The sequence below is a fragment of the Haliotis cracherodii genome, unplaced genomic scaffold, assembly GCF_022045235.1.
Source record: "Haliotis cracherodii isolate W230 unplaced genomic scaffold, xgHalCrac1.p SCAF_17, whole genome shotgun sequence".
Classification (NCBI taxonomy): domain Eukaryota; kingdom Metazoa; phylum Mollusca; class Gastropoda; order Lepetellida; family Haliotidae; genus Haliotis; species Haliotis cracherodii.
Window position 1 is genome coordinate 18,806,976 of NW_027266272.1, and position 19,730 is coordinate 18,826,705.

General features: G+C 38.9%; 1 protein-coding gene across 8 annotated transcripts in view; it reads right to left on the bottom strand.

Annotated features, from left to right (window-relative positions):
• The window catches only part of LOC139464938 (RNA-binding motif, single-stranded-interacting protein 3-like), a 331,624-nt gene that overhangs the window by 216,548 nt on the left and 95,346 nt on the right, over positions 1-19,730 (bottom strand). For all 8 annotated transcript variants that reach the window (XM_071246549.1, XM_071246548.1, XM_071246547.1 and 5 more), the window contains one exon: positions 3,997-4,179. In XM_071246549.1, the coding sequence (XP_071102650.1) occupies positions 3,997-4,179 (183 nt within the window). The remainder of the gene's footprint in view (positions 1-3,996; positions 4,180-19,730) is intronic.

Genomic DNA, 19,730 nt, shown 5'->3' on the forward strand with positions numbered 1-19,730 from the left:
GGTATGTGATATATGGTGTGTGATACGTGATATATGGCAAGTGATATGTGACATGTGGTATGTGGTATGAGGTATGAGGTATGTGGTATGTGGTATGTTACATGTTTAATGTGTGTTTTCCTTACACTTACCATACCTCATCACTAATATAACTCCCAAATGTTCCGTTTACTTCATCGCGGGGATGAGCACCACTGCATCCACCTTCAGATCCACACATGAAGTGTGTCTGGGGGAGGTACGGAGGAGGTGGGTGAGAGAGAAGGGGTGGTATGGGGGTAGTGGGGGAAACTTCCTGTCACAGAGACAGCTCTCTGACAATATCTATCTATAGTAATGCTAGCACGCCCAGGCGGAACTCCAGAGGACATGACACCAACAAGAAACCCAACAAGACTTCTCTCAATCAGAGTGTGTCATGGCCTGATGTATTGGAAGCTGACAAAATGCAACAATCTATCTCTTCTCCAATATTTTACAGGAACTGGTGTCTCCACTCAATACAAATGATCAAACTAACCATTGCACCACACATGCTGTCTGTGTTGTATTCCAAAATGGCTGCCAGAATGACCGTCTGCTACATTTTCAAGGGTATTTGGATTGTTGTGCTGCAAGCTCTAAGTGACATGTCTGAAATTAATTTTCTTTCAATCAATAAAGAAAATCAGGGAAAAGGTGTCTATTTCTGGTTTGTAATAAAGAAGCAATGTTTTTGAACTTACAGTTAAGATTTTAATGTGTAGGAAGTTGTTTGTTCAATCACATTCTACTCCATATATCCATCGAGATTCCAAAGTCTATGTCATGATTCGGTTTCCTCTAAGACAAACATTTTCCACAGATGCAAAACTGAAATTTCACATAGTGGAAAAATATTTACTAATTACTTTGGCTAATTTCCATACCAGTTTTATAAAGTCATAAAAGAAACTGAAAAAGATGAATGGAAATATAAGTGAACAACTTGGTGCATAACTCTTTGTTATATGTGAACAATTGACTTGCCTTTGCATGTGTTTGTGATAGGTGCCACCAGGAGGGGAGGATACGCTCACCTTTTTTGAGAACAACTGGTATCATCACTATTTGATGGTGATTATAAACACATAATGAGATGAATATTCTTATAAATATTGAAATATTGAATTAGGTCGCTTATATTTATAAAATGTGGTAAAGGGACTTCTGATAAATGACAGGTTGAGTTGCACAGTGAACATGAAATCATACAAACACACAGTCTTACACACCTAGCCTGCTATGACACATGCGTCTCATATCGTTAAATTACCACAAATGTGTTATAACCTTTGAAACGAGCTTGCACAAATTACACACCCAATAATAAATACGACACTCATGGCAGAAAGTGGAACGTACGTACATGATGCAATACATGGAACATTAAAATCTTTTTTTAATGTTTCTTCGCAGTTAATATATTGGAACGTGGTTGTTTTTGACACAGGTATATATAAGGCTACAAAGACTGCAGCAGTCCTCGCCTCAAGCTCCCCACCTGTAAATGTCAAGGGCACACTCCCCTTTAATACTCCTTTAGACTTGAACAAAATGTTTACACGTTTTACAGCTACATGTTTATTAGGATTGTAATAGCAAGGTGAAGGTCATCACAGTGAACACGTTTCACTTTAATGAATCTGAACAGCCTCTCCTTTGGCACATTAATAACAGAGTCCTGTGGCTCAGCACCTCATTTAATCCAGGCACGAGGGGTTGCTGAAAAGTTCTGAGCCTACTACAAATGATGTACAGTCAAGTCTCGATAATCCGACACTCAGCTTTATCCGACACAAATGATGGGAACCGATTGATTCAGGGCTATTTAGTCCCGTTTATCTGACATTCTCGCACTCTGACCCCAACACACCTAATTTGCAACGAATTACCGAAATCACTCATTAATCAGTCTGTAAAGTATACTATCAACAGTTTGCATGCATTCAATACAACACTTTCCATGCTAACAGGCTCATTTGAACCAAATACACAAACAGGCAGCATATTCCTGCAGACATCAAAGTGACCAGGTATTCTGTCTCCAGTATCTCTAACTGAAAGGGTCAGCTCTAACAGACATCCAAGGTGTCAACTTTAAGGTGAGTGAGTTATGTTTAACGCCGCTTTTAACAGTATTCCAGTTATATCACGGCGTGTCAGCTTAATGTGGGAGAAAAGCCCGAAGTGATGCAGGTCTTAGACATTTACCACTTCAATGAAACTCACGGGCACAGGTATGGTGCTGACAAACCTAGATACATAATTGGGGTGAACCAAGATTCGAACCCACAATCATAGGCTTCTGGCGTGCCCAAGGGACGCAACTCTGCACAGCGAATTGTGGCCCCTTAGACGACTGGGCAACCCGTGCCCCCTTACTTTAAGGGATCATGCTCCTTCCTTTGCTAATGTCAGGAAGTGGGCAGTGAAGTTCAAGAGCGGATATTTGGTATTCTGGGGAGGGATTACCTGGGATTTTATCCAAAAAAATTCTTCGCCGAAAATTCTTGACAAAAAAATATAATGCTTCAGACTGTTGAAAAAACAATATATTGACAGCCACAAAAATTACATTGTTGTGAGGTGTTTTACTTCAAAACATCATGCTCAAAATTTCAAATAAAAAATATCTGTTTTTCTCTCTGTAGCTAAAAAAGTATCTAATCTCGATACAAAATCCTAGGACCCCTCCCCTCCCACGAGTATCAAACGCGGTCCCTAATATGAGAGATTAGAAATTTGCTTATTCAATGAACATGTGACAATGCTTAAAGCAAAGAAAAAAACTAGTCTGAAGTACTGGCAATGTCTTTTGACAAATTTCGTAATATATTTCACTTGATAGAATTTGATGTAACACATAATGACTGCAAGAAGCATCTCAGAGGTGGCTTCAATTCCAAACATGGGCTAAATGTGAAAGGTCTATTCATGTATGTCCCCTGATGTAATATCGTGAAAAGCGGAAACAACTCACTCACTCACTCTGGTTGGTGTGAAAATTAGGACTATGCCCATCATGAGTTGAGTAGCAAGCGGAACCTCACAGAGAGGAAATTGGAAACCAAATCATAAAGCTCTCTTTGAGGCAAGTTTTAATATGGAGTTTGGCAAGTTTCCACCTGTGACCATCTGGTTTTCATTTGTTGCATGATTTCCAAAATTAGGATGTATTAGCTCTGGGAAGTTGTCAGTGTGAGTGAGTGAGTGAGTGAAATAAACTTCTTTATTGTCCATAAACTTTGTTCAAACATCAAAACATCAAACCAAAACACTGTACCCAGACCTTTTGAATTCAGAGCCAACACATCAGCAAATTTGCTACCCAAAACATTGGCTACATTTCAATGAAATCTGAAAAAGAAATACAAAGAAAACTAAATAGGCCCAGAGCTGGTGTCTGAAAACACCACATTATAGCTGAACATGTGACTGAAAAGTCCATATTCCAGCAGATCTGGTGTCTATTAAGTCCCAAAACAGCTGAGCTTGAGACTACAAGTCCCAAAACAGCTGAACTTGTGGTTGAAAAGTCCATATTCCAGCTGAACTATTGTCTAAAAGGTCTCAATGAAAGCTGAGCTTGTGACTGAAGGGTCTCAATGAAAGCTAAGCTTGTGACTGAAAAGTCCCAAAACAGCTGAGCTTGTGACCGAAAAGTCCCAATCACAGCCGAGATTGTGACTGAAAAGTCCCAATAAACGCTAAACTAAAAAGCTTGCGACTAAAAAGTTCCGAAACAGCTGAGCTTGTGACCGAAAAGTCCCAATCACAGCTGAGCTTGTGACCGAAAAGTCCCAATAAACGCTAATCTAAAAAGCTTGCGAGTTTAAGTCCCAATCAAAGCTGAGCTTGCGACTGAAAAGTCCCAATCAAAGCTGAGCTTGCGACTGAAAAGTCCTAATCAAAGCTGAGCTTGTGACTGAAAAGTCCTAATCAAAGCTGAGCTTGTGATAGAAAAGAGGCACCTACCGGTGACTGTGCATAGCTGCCGTAAGCTGCAGGATGGGGCTGTGAGTACCGCATCCCCACCCCTGAGGAGCGGTAGTAGGGGTTGGGGGTCCAGGATCCCTGAGGGGTGTGGTACCCTGGTGCGGAGGGGGTAGCGGTGGGTGACATTGTAGTGTTCTTCGGTGCATACACTGGCCTAGTTTGCTGAAAACATAGAATTAAACATTATTAATCTGTTGAGTAAGACTTACGTTATTGATAAGTAATTATCAGTTTGAACACTTGTATGTTGACTTATGATATCATTTCAGAAATTCAGTGTTCAGCTTCCATACATCCTCTATATCTCCAATGCTTGCAAGAGGGGGTGGGTAGCCTGGTGGTTAAAGCATTTGATCGTCACACCGAAGACCCGGGTTAGATTCCCCACATGGGTGCAATGTGAGAAGCCCAGTTCTGATATTCCCTGCCGTGATATTGCTGGAATATTGCTAAAAGTGGCATAAAACCATAATCGCTCACTCCCTCAGTGAATAATAGGGCCCATTATAATCATTATGTCATATTTATTACCTACGAGCGCAAACATAACAGGGTTCATAAAGATCATGTGCCCTAGGGTCATATCACGTCATGAGACAACAGTTTATTGTTTCCGTCATCTGGACGTCAACTGACGTCATTCGAATCTTATTGTGACGTGAGATCGGAATGACATCACACTTGCAACAACGCCATTGCTGAAGATTGTTGAACGTCATTTGACACATTGTGGTTCCGCTTCTTTTGCGACTTACTGTCTGTGTAGGTAAATGCTAAAATTAGCCTCTGTATGTAGACATCTTCTTCGGTAATAAATAAAACATTATATTTCGGTTCATGTCATACTATGTTTACGACACTCGTGCATACATTCACCCACCCATCCACTGACTCACTGACTCACTCCAGGGCTAGCATTATGGTGAACCTAGACTAACCCCTGAATCCATTCCTGTGATTTTCACGATTTCTTTTGCCTGTCAGTCAGTTTTTCAAAGTTGAATTTCTCACAAACCCCGAACATCATCAATGGGATTGGCCACCATGTTGTTGATATCGCCAAACCAACATTGAGGCTGGTTTGTAACACACATGCTAATTGGTCCGTTAGACTGAGTAGCATAGCAATTAAAACTGACAAATGAAAAGCAAGGGCAGGTAATTTGAGACCGCGGGAACCATGGGAATGGATCCAGGCATTAGTCTAGGTTTTGCGCGACCCCTGGAGATCTTGAGGATGGCTTTCACAGTACTACCTAGTTTATGTCAAGCATTGTGGGGATTCTGGGTGAGAATAGGTTCCCAGTTACTCATGCTTGCTAGTAGAACCAACTTCAGAGATGAGGCTCAGTGACTGGGCTTATGTGAGTCCTCATTGCGAGATGGTACTCATTGGGGCTCATGGTTTGCCTGGTCCAGATTCGATCATGATACATCTAAAATATTGTTGACTTCAGCAACATTCACCCACTTCAAACTCTTTCACTCACATATAGTTTCCAATATTTGATAAAACTGAGATCCTTCGGACTCTGGCTAGATCTAACCAACCCTAATATGGAGTATTGTATATGACTTGGCAAGATCTGTAATTAAAAAATTTGACCATTGCTTGTTCATAACGTTACCTTAGCTACTATGTATTATAAAACAGACGGGAAGTAATACTGACCCATCCAGTAGCTTGTTTTTGTTGTAAAGACCACTGTGTTCAGACAGCACTGACAAGAGATGGACAAGAGGTGATACATAAACTAATCGTAACTACGACTGTCTTAAGTCTACAGCATAGAGTTACGACAGACAAGGCACCTGGGTATTAAAACATCAAGTCGCTTGTTTATCTGATAAAGACCACTGTGTTTAGACAGTGTCCAGTCCAGAATTGAAAATCAAGGGGGGACTTGTCACCCCACCATGTAGAAAATTGGGGGGATTTTGAAAAAGTAGGGGGATAACTGCTTTCTTCAAAAATGTCTTATTTTGTATTATGTACTGAAACATCATCATATAAAAGTGTAACAGATCAGAATAAAGAACTGCTTTTTTGAGTCACTAGGACCGGGATCGATTTCCCCTTCAGTTTGAAAAGTAATTACAGTGACTGTGGTTTCATCATTGTCTTTTTTATAGCATCTATTTTGATTTAAAAAGTCTGTATTTTTTTTTTTTGCGCGACATTTTCACTATTCAAAAGATCGTCTGCAATGACAGTTGGCGATTCATATTGTGTGATTTCAGAAACGAAACTAAAACGAACTAAAATGCTCAAAAATATTTCTAGAACTATTCATATAGAATATTTATTTGTCTTTTAACATCTTGTCAAAGGTTTCTGATTACTAAACAACAAAATACAACATAATTTTGATCAAAGTTTTGATACGCTTTCTACAAAAGTAAAGTAAATTTCGTTTGCTATGCAAATCCTGTCGATAATTTATTCAGCAACCAAAGGGACGTATAACTTGTGTTCAAACTTCTGGTTATTATCGATCGGTCTTCGACAGTTGTTTACAATGTTTGCTGTGAACTGTCTTTCTTCGTTAATTGATTAAAGATTTAGTGAGTATTAAATCTAAAGGTAGGGATAAACAGCTGATAAAGTAAGTGACTGTACATAAAATTACTGTGCGCGACAGATCGCGCTTTGAGTTTTTAATGAGGGGCGATTTGATTTTTTTTTTTAGCATCAATCGCGCAATCGCGCGGTCTGGGTTGGACACTGTACAGACAGCAATGATAACAGATGGACAAGGGCTCATACATGAACTAATCGTAGCTACGACTGTCTTAAGTTACATACCATAACATAGACTTACGACAGACACGACACTAGTATCAGCACATTGAGTAGATTGTTTATCTCGTAAAGACAACTTATCAGACAATGGACAAGGGCTCACACAGAGGTCATCGTAGCTACGACTGTCGTAAGTTACATACCATAACATAGACTTACGACAGACACGACACTAGTATCAGCACATTGAGTAGATTGTTTATCTCGTAAAGACAACTTATCAGACAATGGACAAGGGCTCACACAGAGGTCATCGTAGCTACGACTGTCGTAAGTTACATACCATAACATAGACTTACGACAGACACGACACTAGTATCAGCACATTGAGTAGATTGTTTATCTCGTAAAGACAACTTATCAGACAATGGACAAGGGCTCACACAGAAGTCATCGTAGCTACGACTGTCGCAAGTTACATACCATAACATAGACTTACGACAGACACGACACTAGTATCAGCACATTGAGTAGATTGTTTATCTCGTAAAGACAACTTATCAGACAATGGACAAGGGCTCTCACAAAGGTCATCGTAGCTACGACTGTCGCAAGTTACATACCATAACATAGACTTATGACAGACAAGACACTAGTATTAGCACATTGAGTAGATTGTTTATCTCGTAAAGACAACTTATCAGACAATGGACAAGGGCTCACACAGAGGTCATCGTAGCTACGACTGTCGTAAGTTACATACCATAACATAGACTTACGACAGACACGACACTAGTATCAGCACATTGAGTAGATTGTTTATCTCGTAAAGACAACTTATCAGACAATGGACAAGGGCTCACACAGAAGTCATCGTAGCTACGACTGTCGCAAGTTACATACCATAACATAGACTTACGACAGACACGACACTAGTATCAGCACATTGAGTAGATTGTATATCTTGTCAGACAGCAGGCAATGACAAAGAAATTGACAAGGGCTCACACAGAGGTCATCGTAGCTACGACTGTCGTAAGTTACATACCATAACATAGACTTACGACAGACACGACACTAGTATCAGCACATTGAGTAGATTGTTTATCTCGTAAAGACAACTTATCAGACAATGGACAAGGGCTCACACAGAAGTCATCGTAGCTACGACTGTCGCAAGTTACATACCATAACATAGACTTACGACAGACACGACACTAGTATCAGCACATTGAGTAGATTGTTTATCTCGTAAAGACAACTTATCAGACAATGGACAAGGGCTCTCACAAAGGTCATCGTAGCTACGACTGTCGCAAGTTACATACCATAACATAGACTTATGACAGACAAGACACTAGTATTAGCACATTGAGTAGATTGTTTATCTCGTAAAGACAACTTATCAGACAATGGACAAGGGCTCACACAGAGGTCATCGTAGCTACGACTGTCGTAAGTTACATACCATAACATAGACTTACGACAGACACGACACTAGTATCAGCACATTGAGTAGATTGTTTATCTCGTAAAGACAACTTATCAGACAATGGACAAGGGCTCACACAGAAGTCATCGTAGCTACGACTGTCGCAAGTTACATACCATAACATAGACTTACGACAGACACGACACTAGTATCAGCACATTGAGTAGATTGTATATCTTGTCAGACAGCAGGCAATGACAAAGAAATTGACAAGGGCTCACACAGAAGTCATCATAGCCACGACTGTCGTAAGTTACATACCATAACATAGACTTACGACAGACAAGACACTAGTATCAACACATTGAGTAGATTGTATATCTTGTCAGACAGCAGACAATAACAAGAAATGGACAAGGGCTCACACAGAAGTCATCGTAGCCACGACTGTCGTAAGTTACATTCCATAATATAGACTTACGACAGACAAGACACTAGTATCAACACAGTGAGTAGATTGTATATCTTGTAAAGACAACTTGTCAGACAGCAGACAATGACAAGAAATGGACAAGGGCTCACACAGAGGTCATCGTAGCTATGACTGTCGTAAGTCAAACAGGGCACTAGTATCACTGTAATACAATGCCCTAGCTAAATGTTTCAGTGCAGATCCATTGGCTACTTGTAAGCCATTTATCGTTGCATGATGTTGTGCATGCAGGCTAGTTATTTGTCTATTGATTCTTCCCAATTGGCAAGAAACAGAGCCGGACTGACTAGTAATGCGATAACACAAGGGACCAGTGCTGCCAGCTTTTGTTACTTCATATTTGGAAATGAAAAGAAACACGTGGATCATTTTCCTCATATTTCTTGCATTTTTCCTGTAATTTTTTTGTTTATTTTTATGTATTTATCTAACTAATTACTGTCTTGAAATAGACTTGAAAGAATATTGATTTTTACGTATCATATTATTGTCATTTGTTTCATAAAACATAATTCTACTAAGAATGCAACAATTTTTCCTTATGCCACCCACGTAGTGTCTGGTTGTTGGAAGACGCCTGTGACAATGAATTCAGTTTGATGAGCAGGACAGTCACATTGCATGAATACACTTAGTATAGCAAGTCATAAGAAAACATCTTTATCATATGATAATTGATGAACTGTTTCCAGGCAATAATGCCATCCATACAAAGACCAGGCATGTTCATTGTTAAAATGTGACAGTGATGATGACAGTGATGAAAGTGATGACAATGATGATAGTGATGGTGACAATGGTGACAGTATTCATGACAATGGTGACAGTGATGATGACAATGGTAATGATGACAATGGTGATAGTGATGATGACAATGGTGACAGTGATGGTAACAATGGTGACAGTGATGACAATGATGATAGTGATGGTGACAATGGTGACAGTATTCATGACAATGGTGACAGTGATGATGACAATGGTAATGATGACAATGGTGATAGTGATGATGACAATGGTGACAGTGATGGTAACAATGGTGACAGTGATGACAATGATGATAGTGATGGTGACAATGGTGACAGTATTCATGACAATGGTGACAGTGATGATGACAATGGTAATGATGACAATGGTGATAGTGATGATGGCAACGGTGAAAGTGATGGTAACAATGGTGATAGTGATGGTGACAGTGATGATAGTGATGATGACAATGGTGATAGTGATGATGACAACAATGATGGTGATGATGACAATGATGATTATTATGATTATGGAAATGATTTTCTTGCTTTAAATTATTTGTTCTGTCTAAGTGTTGTTGATGATGATACATACGATGTAAAACATGTTTTTTCTTTGGAGAAGTAAAATATTATTTTATCTTATCTGATCTTTCACACTGAAGCATCCTGCCAATAAACTACCTTTCATAAAGTGAGTGAGTGGGTTTAGGTTTACCCTGCTTCAGCATTATTCCAGTAATATCACAGCTTGGGACACCATAATGGGCTTTACACATTGTACCCATGTGGGGAATCGAACCCGGGCCTTCGGCATGACAAGCAATTGCTTTAAGAGAAACCATGTAAACATTCATTATCTGCATCAAGTACAGACAATCAAACAGTCAGTATACCGCTAAAACAAGACTCCATTAATAGATACGTATCCATGCGGCTGGGCATTCACCAATGTCAATGGAGGCGCATTCTTTATGGTATCGTACATCACAATCATCTCCGTTAGGAGACAAGAGGATGTCTGGATCATAAATGGCGGAGAGATCGCCAGTCTTTTCTATGTGATGTTTTATTCTCACATAGTAGTTATTGTGGAGAATTACCAACTGGGTCAACTTGCATGCAGCATTAAAGGATTCTTCCTCACATTTCCGAGCCCTAAATCGTTAAGTATTTCATGGAGACAAACTTTGAGTGAGTGAGTGAGTGAGTGAGTGAGTGAGTTTGGTTTTATGCCGCTTTTTGCAATATTCCAGCAATATCACGGCGGGGGACACCAGAAATGGGCTTCACACATTGTACCCATGTCGGGAATCAAACCCGGGTCTTCGGCGTGATGAGCGAACGCTTTAACCACTAGGCTACCCGACCGCCCCTGCTTCAAATGATGATTTTATCATGTTTGTGTGCCATGTAGACAAATACTGTGGACATTTTGCTGGCTCCATATATAAAACGTCTTTGGTAGTTGGCAGGACATTTATACACACAGTCTTATCCATAATTACCCTGTTACCAATCACTGCATGTGTTGATAAATAAAAGTTTAAAAACATGGCACCAGATAAAGAAGAGATACAACAAACTAACACCTTGACAGATAAAGAAATATTATGTCTGGTTACAAGATATCTCCAGGAGTACATTCCAACCAGGACTGCAATTCGATCTGCAGTGGGAAAAGCTTGGTATTTGTTAACCATTGTTTATGATGACATCACAATTGCAAGTGGCAGTCATGTCAAGGATTGTTTGGGTTGGGAATGATTGCAGAGGAAATTAACTATGGTGGTGAATTAGGTTCATTAACTTGGGAATGTACTTTGGAAATAACTGTCTAATGTGTTTTGGTGTGATGGTCATAGTGTTGGGAGTGATGATGACAATGGTGATGACAATGGTGGTGACAATGATGACAATGGTGATGACAATGGTGATGACAATGATGACAATGGTGATGACAATGGTGGTGACAATGATGACAATGGCGGTGACAACGGTGATGACAATGATGATGACAATGGTGAATCAGGAAACAGTAGTTTCTAAGTAGACGAGGCCTATTATATTTCGGTTTTTGGAAACATAAAGGCACAACATATTGCTTGGTTAGACAATCAAATGCTACAGAAGTGCTTGCAATTTATTTATTTTGACATAATTCAGCCTTAAGGCAATAACTATTGAATGTAATTTAATTATCTGCTACAGTCTGATTGGTTGAACAACACCATTATTTGAAATATATGACTCATCACTACACATGATTTTATTTCTTGATAGGAATCTTTTTTTCTGTCAATCACAATTTTGAAAAACATGGTATTCTGCTTGACAAAATGGACACTATATACACTATATCTAATACTTAAAAGAAGATAAGGACCACCCAGTTCTTTCACATTACCATAGTTAATCTGTCATGCCATGAAATACTAACTATAGTAATTATGAAAGACTTGGATGGTCCTTAACTTCTTTTGAATAGTATATTAGATCCAGAGATATTTGGAATTAGCATACATCTTCTGAAGGCGAGTGAAGTGGACGGACATGCATGTCAAAGACGTAGATTAGTACACAGGAAATGTTTACAAGCAGCCCCAGGGTGGAAAACAGGAACTTGTTAGGTCACCCTGTGACATGACGTCTTTCATGTTCGATGTGGATCAGCATGGCGACAATGAGAGACTCAACAAGGTGGACTTACAGGTCCTGGCTTGAGCAACCCACCCCTCTCTACTGTCATGTACAAGGATCATAGGCTTCAACACAGCCATGGGAACATTCTTCAGAAGCTTGTTGTCAATAGGAACATGTTTTTTCTCTTCTTAATATGTTGTCTTGTTATTCTGTTTTCACTCTTATTGTTATCACATTGGTATCATCATATCTGTTTGGATGTCATCATTATTGTATATATCAGTTGTCATTTTCAAAACAGTCATCATCACAATCACCACTGTCATCATCACTGTGACCATTATCATCATCACTATCACTGTCATCATCACTATCACCATTGTCATCATCACAATCACCATTGTCATCATCACTATCATTGTCATCATCACAATCACCATTGTCATCATCACTATCATTGTCATCATCACTATCACCATTGTCATCATCACAATCACCATTGTCATCATCACTATCATTGTCATCATCACAATCACCATTGTCATCATCACTATAACCATTGTCATCATCACTATCACCATTGTCATCATCACTATCACCATTGTCATCATCACAATCACCATTGTCATCATCACTATCACCATTGTCATCACCATTGTCATCATCACTATAACCATTGTCATCACCACTATCACCATTGTCATCATCACTATCACCATTGTCATCATCACAATCACCATTGTCATCATCACAATCACCATTGTCATCATCGCTATCACCATTGTCATCATCGCTATCACATTGTCATCATTGCTATCACCATTGTCATCATCGCTATCACCATTGTCATCATCACTATCACCATTGTCACCATCGCTATCACCATTGTCATCATCGCTATCACCATTGTCATCATCACTGTCACCATGGTCATCATCACTATAACCATTGTCATCATCACCATTGTCATCATCACTGTCACCACTGTCATCATCAGTGTCACCATGGTCATCATCACTATAACCATTGTCATCATCCCCATTGTCATCATCACTGTCACCATTGTCATCATTACTATTACCATTGTCATCATCACTCTCACCATTGTCATCATACACTGTCACCATTGTCAATATAGTCACCAATTGTCATCATCACTACCATAACCACCACTATCATCATCATCATCTATGCACAGCAAATATTGTCATAAATTTCCAAATTGGAAAAGAAAACTTCCCAATTCATGTTAATATAGTTAATAATTAATGTTACTGGCATGTTTTTCACTGGTAACTAGGCCAATATAGAGAAAGAAGGATAAATGGCTATAGTTAGGCTTATAAAGTATGGCATTGAAGACAGTGTTTAACTACAACATTAAAAACCTCTAATCTAAGAATATAAGAACTTTTAAAAAATCCCAATTATAAAAACATTTTTAAAAAAAAACATTTTGTGTGGCAAGGGCACTCGGATGGAATCCAAGATAAACCCCTTTATCAGTACAATATTGCCACTCATTGGCTGCTATGAGATTAACATCATGTTATAATGATTACAGCACACCAATGAAGGTACAAATGTAGGTATCAGTTAAGATGTATGGCAAGGTGTCCACTGATACCCAACTTGAACATGGCAAGTCAATCTGCCAGCACGTTTCACGTCAGTCAAGAAAAAGGAAGACCATTCGTTTCCTGTTTTACAGATCTACTTGATACAAATGCCATGATTAAGACATTTAAGTAAAAACTCATGTCAGTGTTGATTTGGGGATAATTATTCTGAATATACCCTTGAAATAAAAGTTTTAAAAGAAATACAAACAAAAATTATAAAATCCTATACTATGAAAATGCATTTTAGAATTTGGGAAATAATTTTCAGTGAACTGACAAAAAACAAAGAAACTGGTGTGTGGTATAGAAGTCTGAAGGTTGGCAACATTGCAATAATGTTGTCTGAGTTTGAATCCACATTCACATTGTCATACCTGGACATAAGCTTCCAGTCACTTGCTACTTACTATCAAGAGTCAAAACTCACTATGGGTTTTCAAAGTGTTTCATTATATTTGTAATCACACACATTTTTCATTCTTTATTTTTCGCAGAATTTGGAGCAGAATACAAATCGGTTTGGCCTAGCCATACATCTGGTAAGTGTTATCAACCAAGTATACAGAATTCTGAATCATTTCCTTGACTATTCCACATCTCACTCCACCACCAAAACTCTACATCAATTCCATTAAGGACACCTGAAACCTTTCATAAATCATGAATTTAGCGTAGAATATCCCAAAATAGGTTTGCAATAAAGGATTCAATATGGATTGAAATTTCATATCAATTTAAAGCTTGTGAGAATTACTACAAAAATTCTGAAAATCTATATATACAAGGGAAACAGTCAACATATTGACCAGACATTGATTTTGAACCATCAAACTTCAGGCACTTCGTCAGGGAGCACTTATTACTGATGTTTTTTTAACCACCATGCACTGACTACCACCCTTGGGCAAAGGATATGGCCCTGGTTGAAAAGGCTGAGAAAAACGTCCCCCAGGGACTTTGGGGGGGATTTGGGGAGCAACAGAGTATATTGTTCCAGTCCCCTGGTTCTCTAACCATCATCTGGTTCACATGTACCCATTTGAACACTGTGCTTTTCACATTCAGACAATCTCCCTTTGACATACACTGAACCTGTTTAACTTTGTCATAATCAGATCAACATTTTTAAATCGACCCATTCCTACAAAGTGCATTAAGAATTGGCTCAGACTGTGTCCTTCCCAAAAATAATGACCCCAATAATGCTAGAAAATGGCAATGGTTAGGTACAAGACCAGATGTTGTCGGTAAGTTTATTTATGAACAATGCTTAATCGGGATATTTTAGAAATTTTGAGTGCTAGAGAATAGTTGGAGAAAGTTAAATTAAATTCTGTGTGTTGAGAATACCATTGATTTCACACATGTGACTGTTTGTTTGTTTGCTGTTTAATGCCGCACTAAGCAATATTCCAGCTATATGTGGCGGTCTGTAAATAATCGAGTCTGGATCAGACAATCCAGTGATTGTCATCATGAGCATCAATCTACGCACTTGGGATCGATGACATGCATCAACCAAGTCAGCAAACCTGACCACCCGATCCCGTTAGTCGCCTCTTATGACAAGCATAGTCGCCTTTTACGGCAAGCATGGGTTGCTGAAAACCTATTCTACCCCGGATCTTCACGGGCCTCATGTGACTGTACATGATTTTCTACAATATTGTGAAGACTTAACATGTCAAGTCAGATAGTGTTTGTCTATTTCCAAAGTTAACAGGCGCATGAGGGGCGCATACACATTATATACAACTGCTGCAAGTGTTCCTGACAGTGCCATACTTTGCCCTTTAGTAATGATAGAAAGAGGATACGTAATGACGGTTGACAGAGCACTGTTTATCTCGAGAGTGCCGATATCAGTAAGGGAATCACCAATAAAGTACGCAATCTCAATGCCTGTTATCCAACAAAACTGTTTTTAGGGGCGCAAAAACAAGATAATTCAAATATGTTATATATCACAAATGTTACATATTTATATATGTCGAAATGCCCATACCTCTTGGAACTATGTACCACATACAGTAAAGTCTCGTTAATCCGACACTTGTTAATCTGACAATCGGCTTTTTCCGACACTGAAGATGGTAACTGATTAAATCAGTGCTATTTAAACTTGGAAACAAGTCCTCGCTACTGCTGAGGACATCCCATTACAAGTCACGTCAGAACGACCTTTCACGAACTTTGACCAACCAATGAAATGACTAACAGGAAGTCGACATTAGCCACCAAGAAAGCAGCTTTCTTGAGCATTGCAGCACTTGTTTCAAATTGGCGACTTTCATTCCAGACTGCTTTTAAAAGTTTTTTTGAATCAATAATACAGTCTGCAACAGTAGGTTTGTGTTAAGCTTTAGATGTTGCATGATTAGAAAACATATTCCGCTAACAATGTAACATAACAATATGAATATTTCCTTTTTTTTTACGTGTTTGTATCGTAATCTATTGTGTAGTTTTTCCAATTTTCGATCACAAACGTTGATACTACTCAATTTCGTTGATCCGACATACTCCTTAATACGACATAATCGTATGCAACCAACCATGTCAGATTAACGGGACTTGACTGTATATTGTTTAATATATCTTGGTTATACCACAAATATTGCCATATATTAGGGCACTATCATGAAACATAGCCAATGTCTCTTGTTTTGTTTTTATTTCATTTTTATTTACAAATATGAGACTGGATATTCAAGACTTTCAAACCTTTAAAAGTGTTTATGCTCAAAAGAAATATAAAAATTTACACACAATTACTGCAAATTATGTATCGTGATACATAGCACATTGTGAACAAAGTATCATGATATGTATCGTATCGGGAGATTATATATGTCACATTGTGATATCCCTAGTGTCTATTCTCAGTCAGCCAATGAAATTAGGCCGTATAGCTCACGAAAGTCAAACGTGTAGGAGCCTTAGAGCAAACTCTAACACTGACTGACGATGAAGCCATGCGTAGAGCATGTGAAATATTGCCTTTGTGCAATGTAATCTGAGTGCTCATTGGTCGGTGGTTTCCCTCTGGCTGGAGCCAGGCCTTGCTTTGATTGGTTAGTTAAATATTGCAACTAGACCGTGAACCAGCCAGGATGCAATTCATTAGGCACAACATAATAAACGGAGCAGTTGTATTCCAATGTGGTTTTACTTACTTTAGTGGATGTAATATGTCTTTAACTTTAAACATATTAATGACATTATATGAAAATGCTAGCATAATACAATTTTTCTATGACACTTGCGACACCTGAACACTAGTTATCTCAAATCATCATATGGTACAATGTACAATAAAACGTACAATAAAACATTTTAATCCCCAAAGTCAGGCCACAGCACTTAATAAGTGTGTGAGTGAGTCAGTGAGGTTTTACGCCGCTTTTAGCAATATTCCAGCAATATTATGGCGGGGGACACCAAAAATGGGCTTCACACATTGTACCCATGTCGGGAACCGAACCCGGGTCTTCGGCGTGACGAGCTAACGCTTTAACCACTAGGCTACCCGACCGCCCCAACAGCACTTAACATACACATACAGTTTAATATATGATAGAAAGGAGACCAGATAATCTCTTCATTGAAGAAATCTAAACTTGCCAAAGTATTGAAGATTTGCTTCAGCTATTTCAGATATTTATGTTTCAGTGCCTGAACGAGAAACCACACATAGCATACAAACAAGCCTAACAGCATTTCTGAGCAAAGTAAGTCATGGAAACTGTTCATGTTTGTGTATCAGTGTGGATAACAAATGATTGGGCTCTAATACCCTTGGAATATTTTGCCTTGCTTTCTCGGCTTTGGGAGCAACTACCATTAAATTATGTCTTCAAGACTTCTTAATACCATTCAGACAGGTTGAGATAAATTAGAAATGTATTTATCATATTGTACGATGAAAAAATAAATTTGTAAGTATTCATAAAAAAGATAAGAATAAAATGATTTTAGATTAAGCCTGTTAAGCTATGGCATCACAGAGTTGCTTCCCTTGGTTGTGTCATAATCTGCTGATAGTTTGCTTGAATCCTGATTAGGATTCTTGGTTTACATGCATTACTTGATTGGTGGTAAACCTGCTTCAGTTTTGGCCTTCTTCCCACATGTTTGTTTGTTGTTTAACGCCACACTCAGCAATATTCTACATATATGATGGCGGTCTGTAAATAATCAAGTCTGGACCAGACAATCCAGTGATTAACATCGTGAGCATCGATTCATGCAATTGCGATACGGAGACATGCATCAACCAAGTCAGGGAGCCTGACTACCCAGTCGCGTTAGTCGCTTCTTTTGACAAGCATGGGTTGCTGAAGAGCAATTTACCCCGGATCTTCACGGGTTTCTTCCAACATTAAGCCGACATGCTTTGTGATAGAACTGAAGCCTTGTTCCGAACAGCATTCAACCATGACATTGAAGAATGCTTGATTCTGATTGGTCAAAACAGGAATAAAATTCATTTGATACCTATTAATTAACCAACCTTTTCAAACAAACTGTATGTACGAATACATTGATCTTTCTCTAGATGACATACATCATTAACTGCCAATAGCCTAACAGAACTGTACAGTTCACTGTGCAAAGTTGCACGCTTTGGCCCATGATTGAGGGTTCAAATCTCCGTTCACCCCAATTATGTTTCTAGGTTTGTCAGCACCGTACCCATGGTCGTGGGTAACATCTGAGACCAGAATCACTTCAGGCTTTCCTCCCTCGCCAAGAAATAACTGGAATACTGTTAAAAGCAGCAATAAAACCCAACTCACTCCCTCACTGGTCCATAATTTTGTACTGTAAGTATAGAATGAGATGTCAATGAATGATGAAAGAACGAAAAACCCAAATCGCAATTTAGTCGGTCTGACTGATCTCACGTGCTACGGCGATGTGATTCTAGATCATAATTAAAGACAAACACCAAAGGTCCGAAAGTGGTTGGCGGACTTTGTTCTGATTGAGCGTTGGTGAATGCTGACATTGAGACAACAACAGTGACGACAACAGTGACAGTGACATGACGTTCACAATGATGGCAGCAATGAACACAGACTGACCACAAACGTCCGACAGGCTGACAAGGCACCCCCCACAATGGTGTTCTACTGTTTTGTCCTGCTTTTGTTTTATTTTGAAACGATTCAGAGAAAACAATTTAAGATGTTAGAAAGCCATGCAGTACATAACGCTTCCATGTTGGAATAAGTTCACAATAACCATGGCAACAGTGGACTAAGTCTAGTCTGGATGAAGATAAATATTCATGACACAGAAATGCAGTCTACTAATTCTTGGCCAATGGTCTAGACACATAAAGCCATCATAAAGAGACAACAACAGCATAAATGTGAAATCTTGGACAAAGAAGCCTGGTCAGAACTGGTTCCATGTACTCCTAGACATAAAAGACAACTGAACGGATCAGTACTCTATTGAGACATACATGTATTCTACTGAGACATACCAGTATTCTACTGAGACATACCTCTAATCTAATGAGACATACCTGTATTCTATTCATACCTGTATTCTACTCTCTCCTGGAGAGACAGGATCTCAGAGACATACCTGTATTCTACTGAGACATACCAGTATTCTACTGAGACATACCAGTATTCTACTGAGACATACCTGTAATCTACTGAGACATACCTGTATTCTACTGAAACATCCAAGTATTCTACTGAAACATACATGTATTCTACTGAAACATACCTGTATTCTACTGAGACATACCTGTAATCTACTGAGATATACTGGTATTCTACTGAGACATACTGGTATTCTACTGAGACATACTGGTATTCTACTGAAACATACCAGTATTCTACTGAGAAATACCAGTATTCTACTGAGACATGCTGGTATTCTACTCAAACATACATGTATTCTACTGAGACATACCAGTACTCTACTGAGACATACCTGTATTCTACTGAGACATACAGGTATTCTACTGAGACATACCAGAATTCTACTGAGACATACCTGTATTCTACTGAGACAT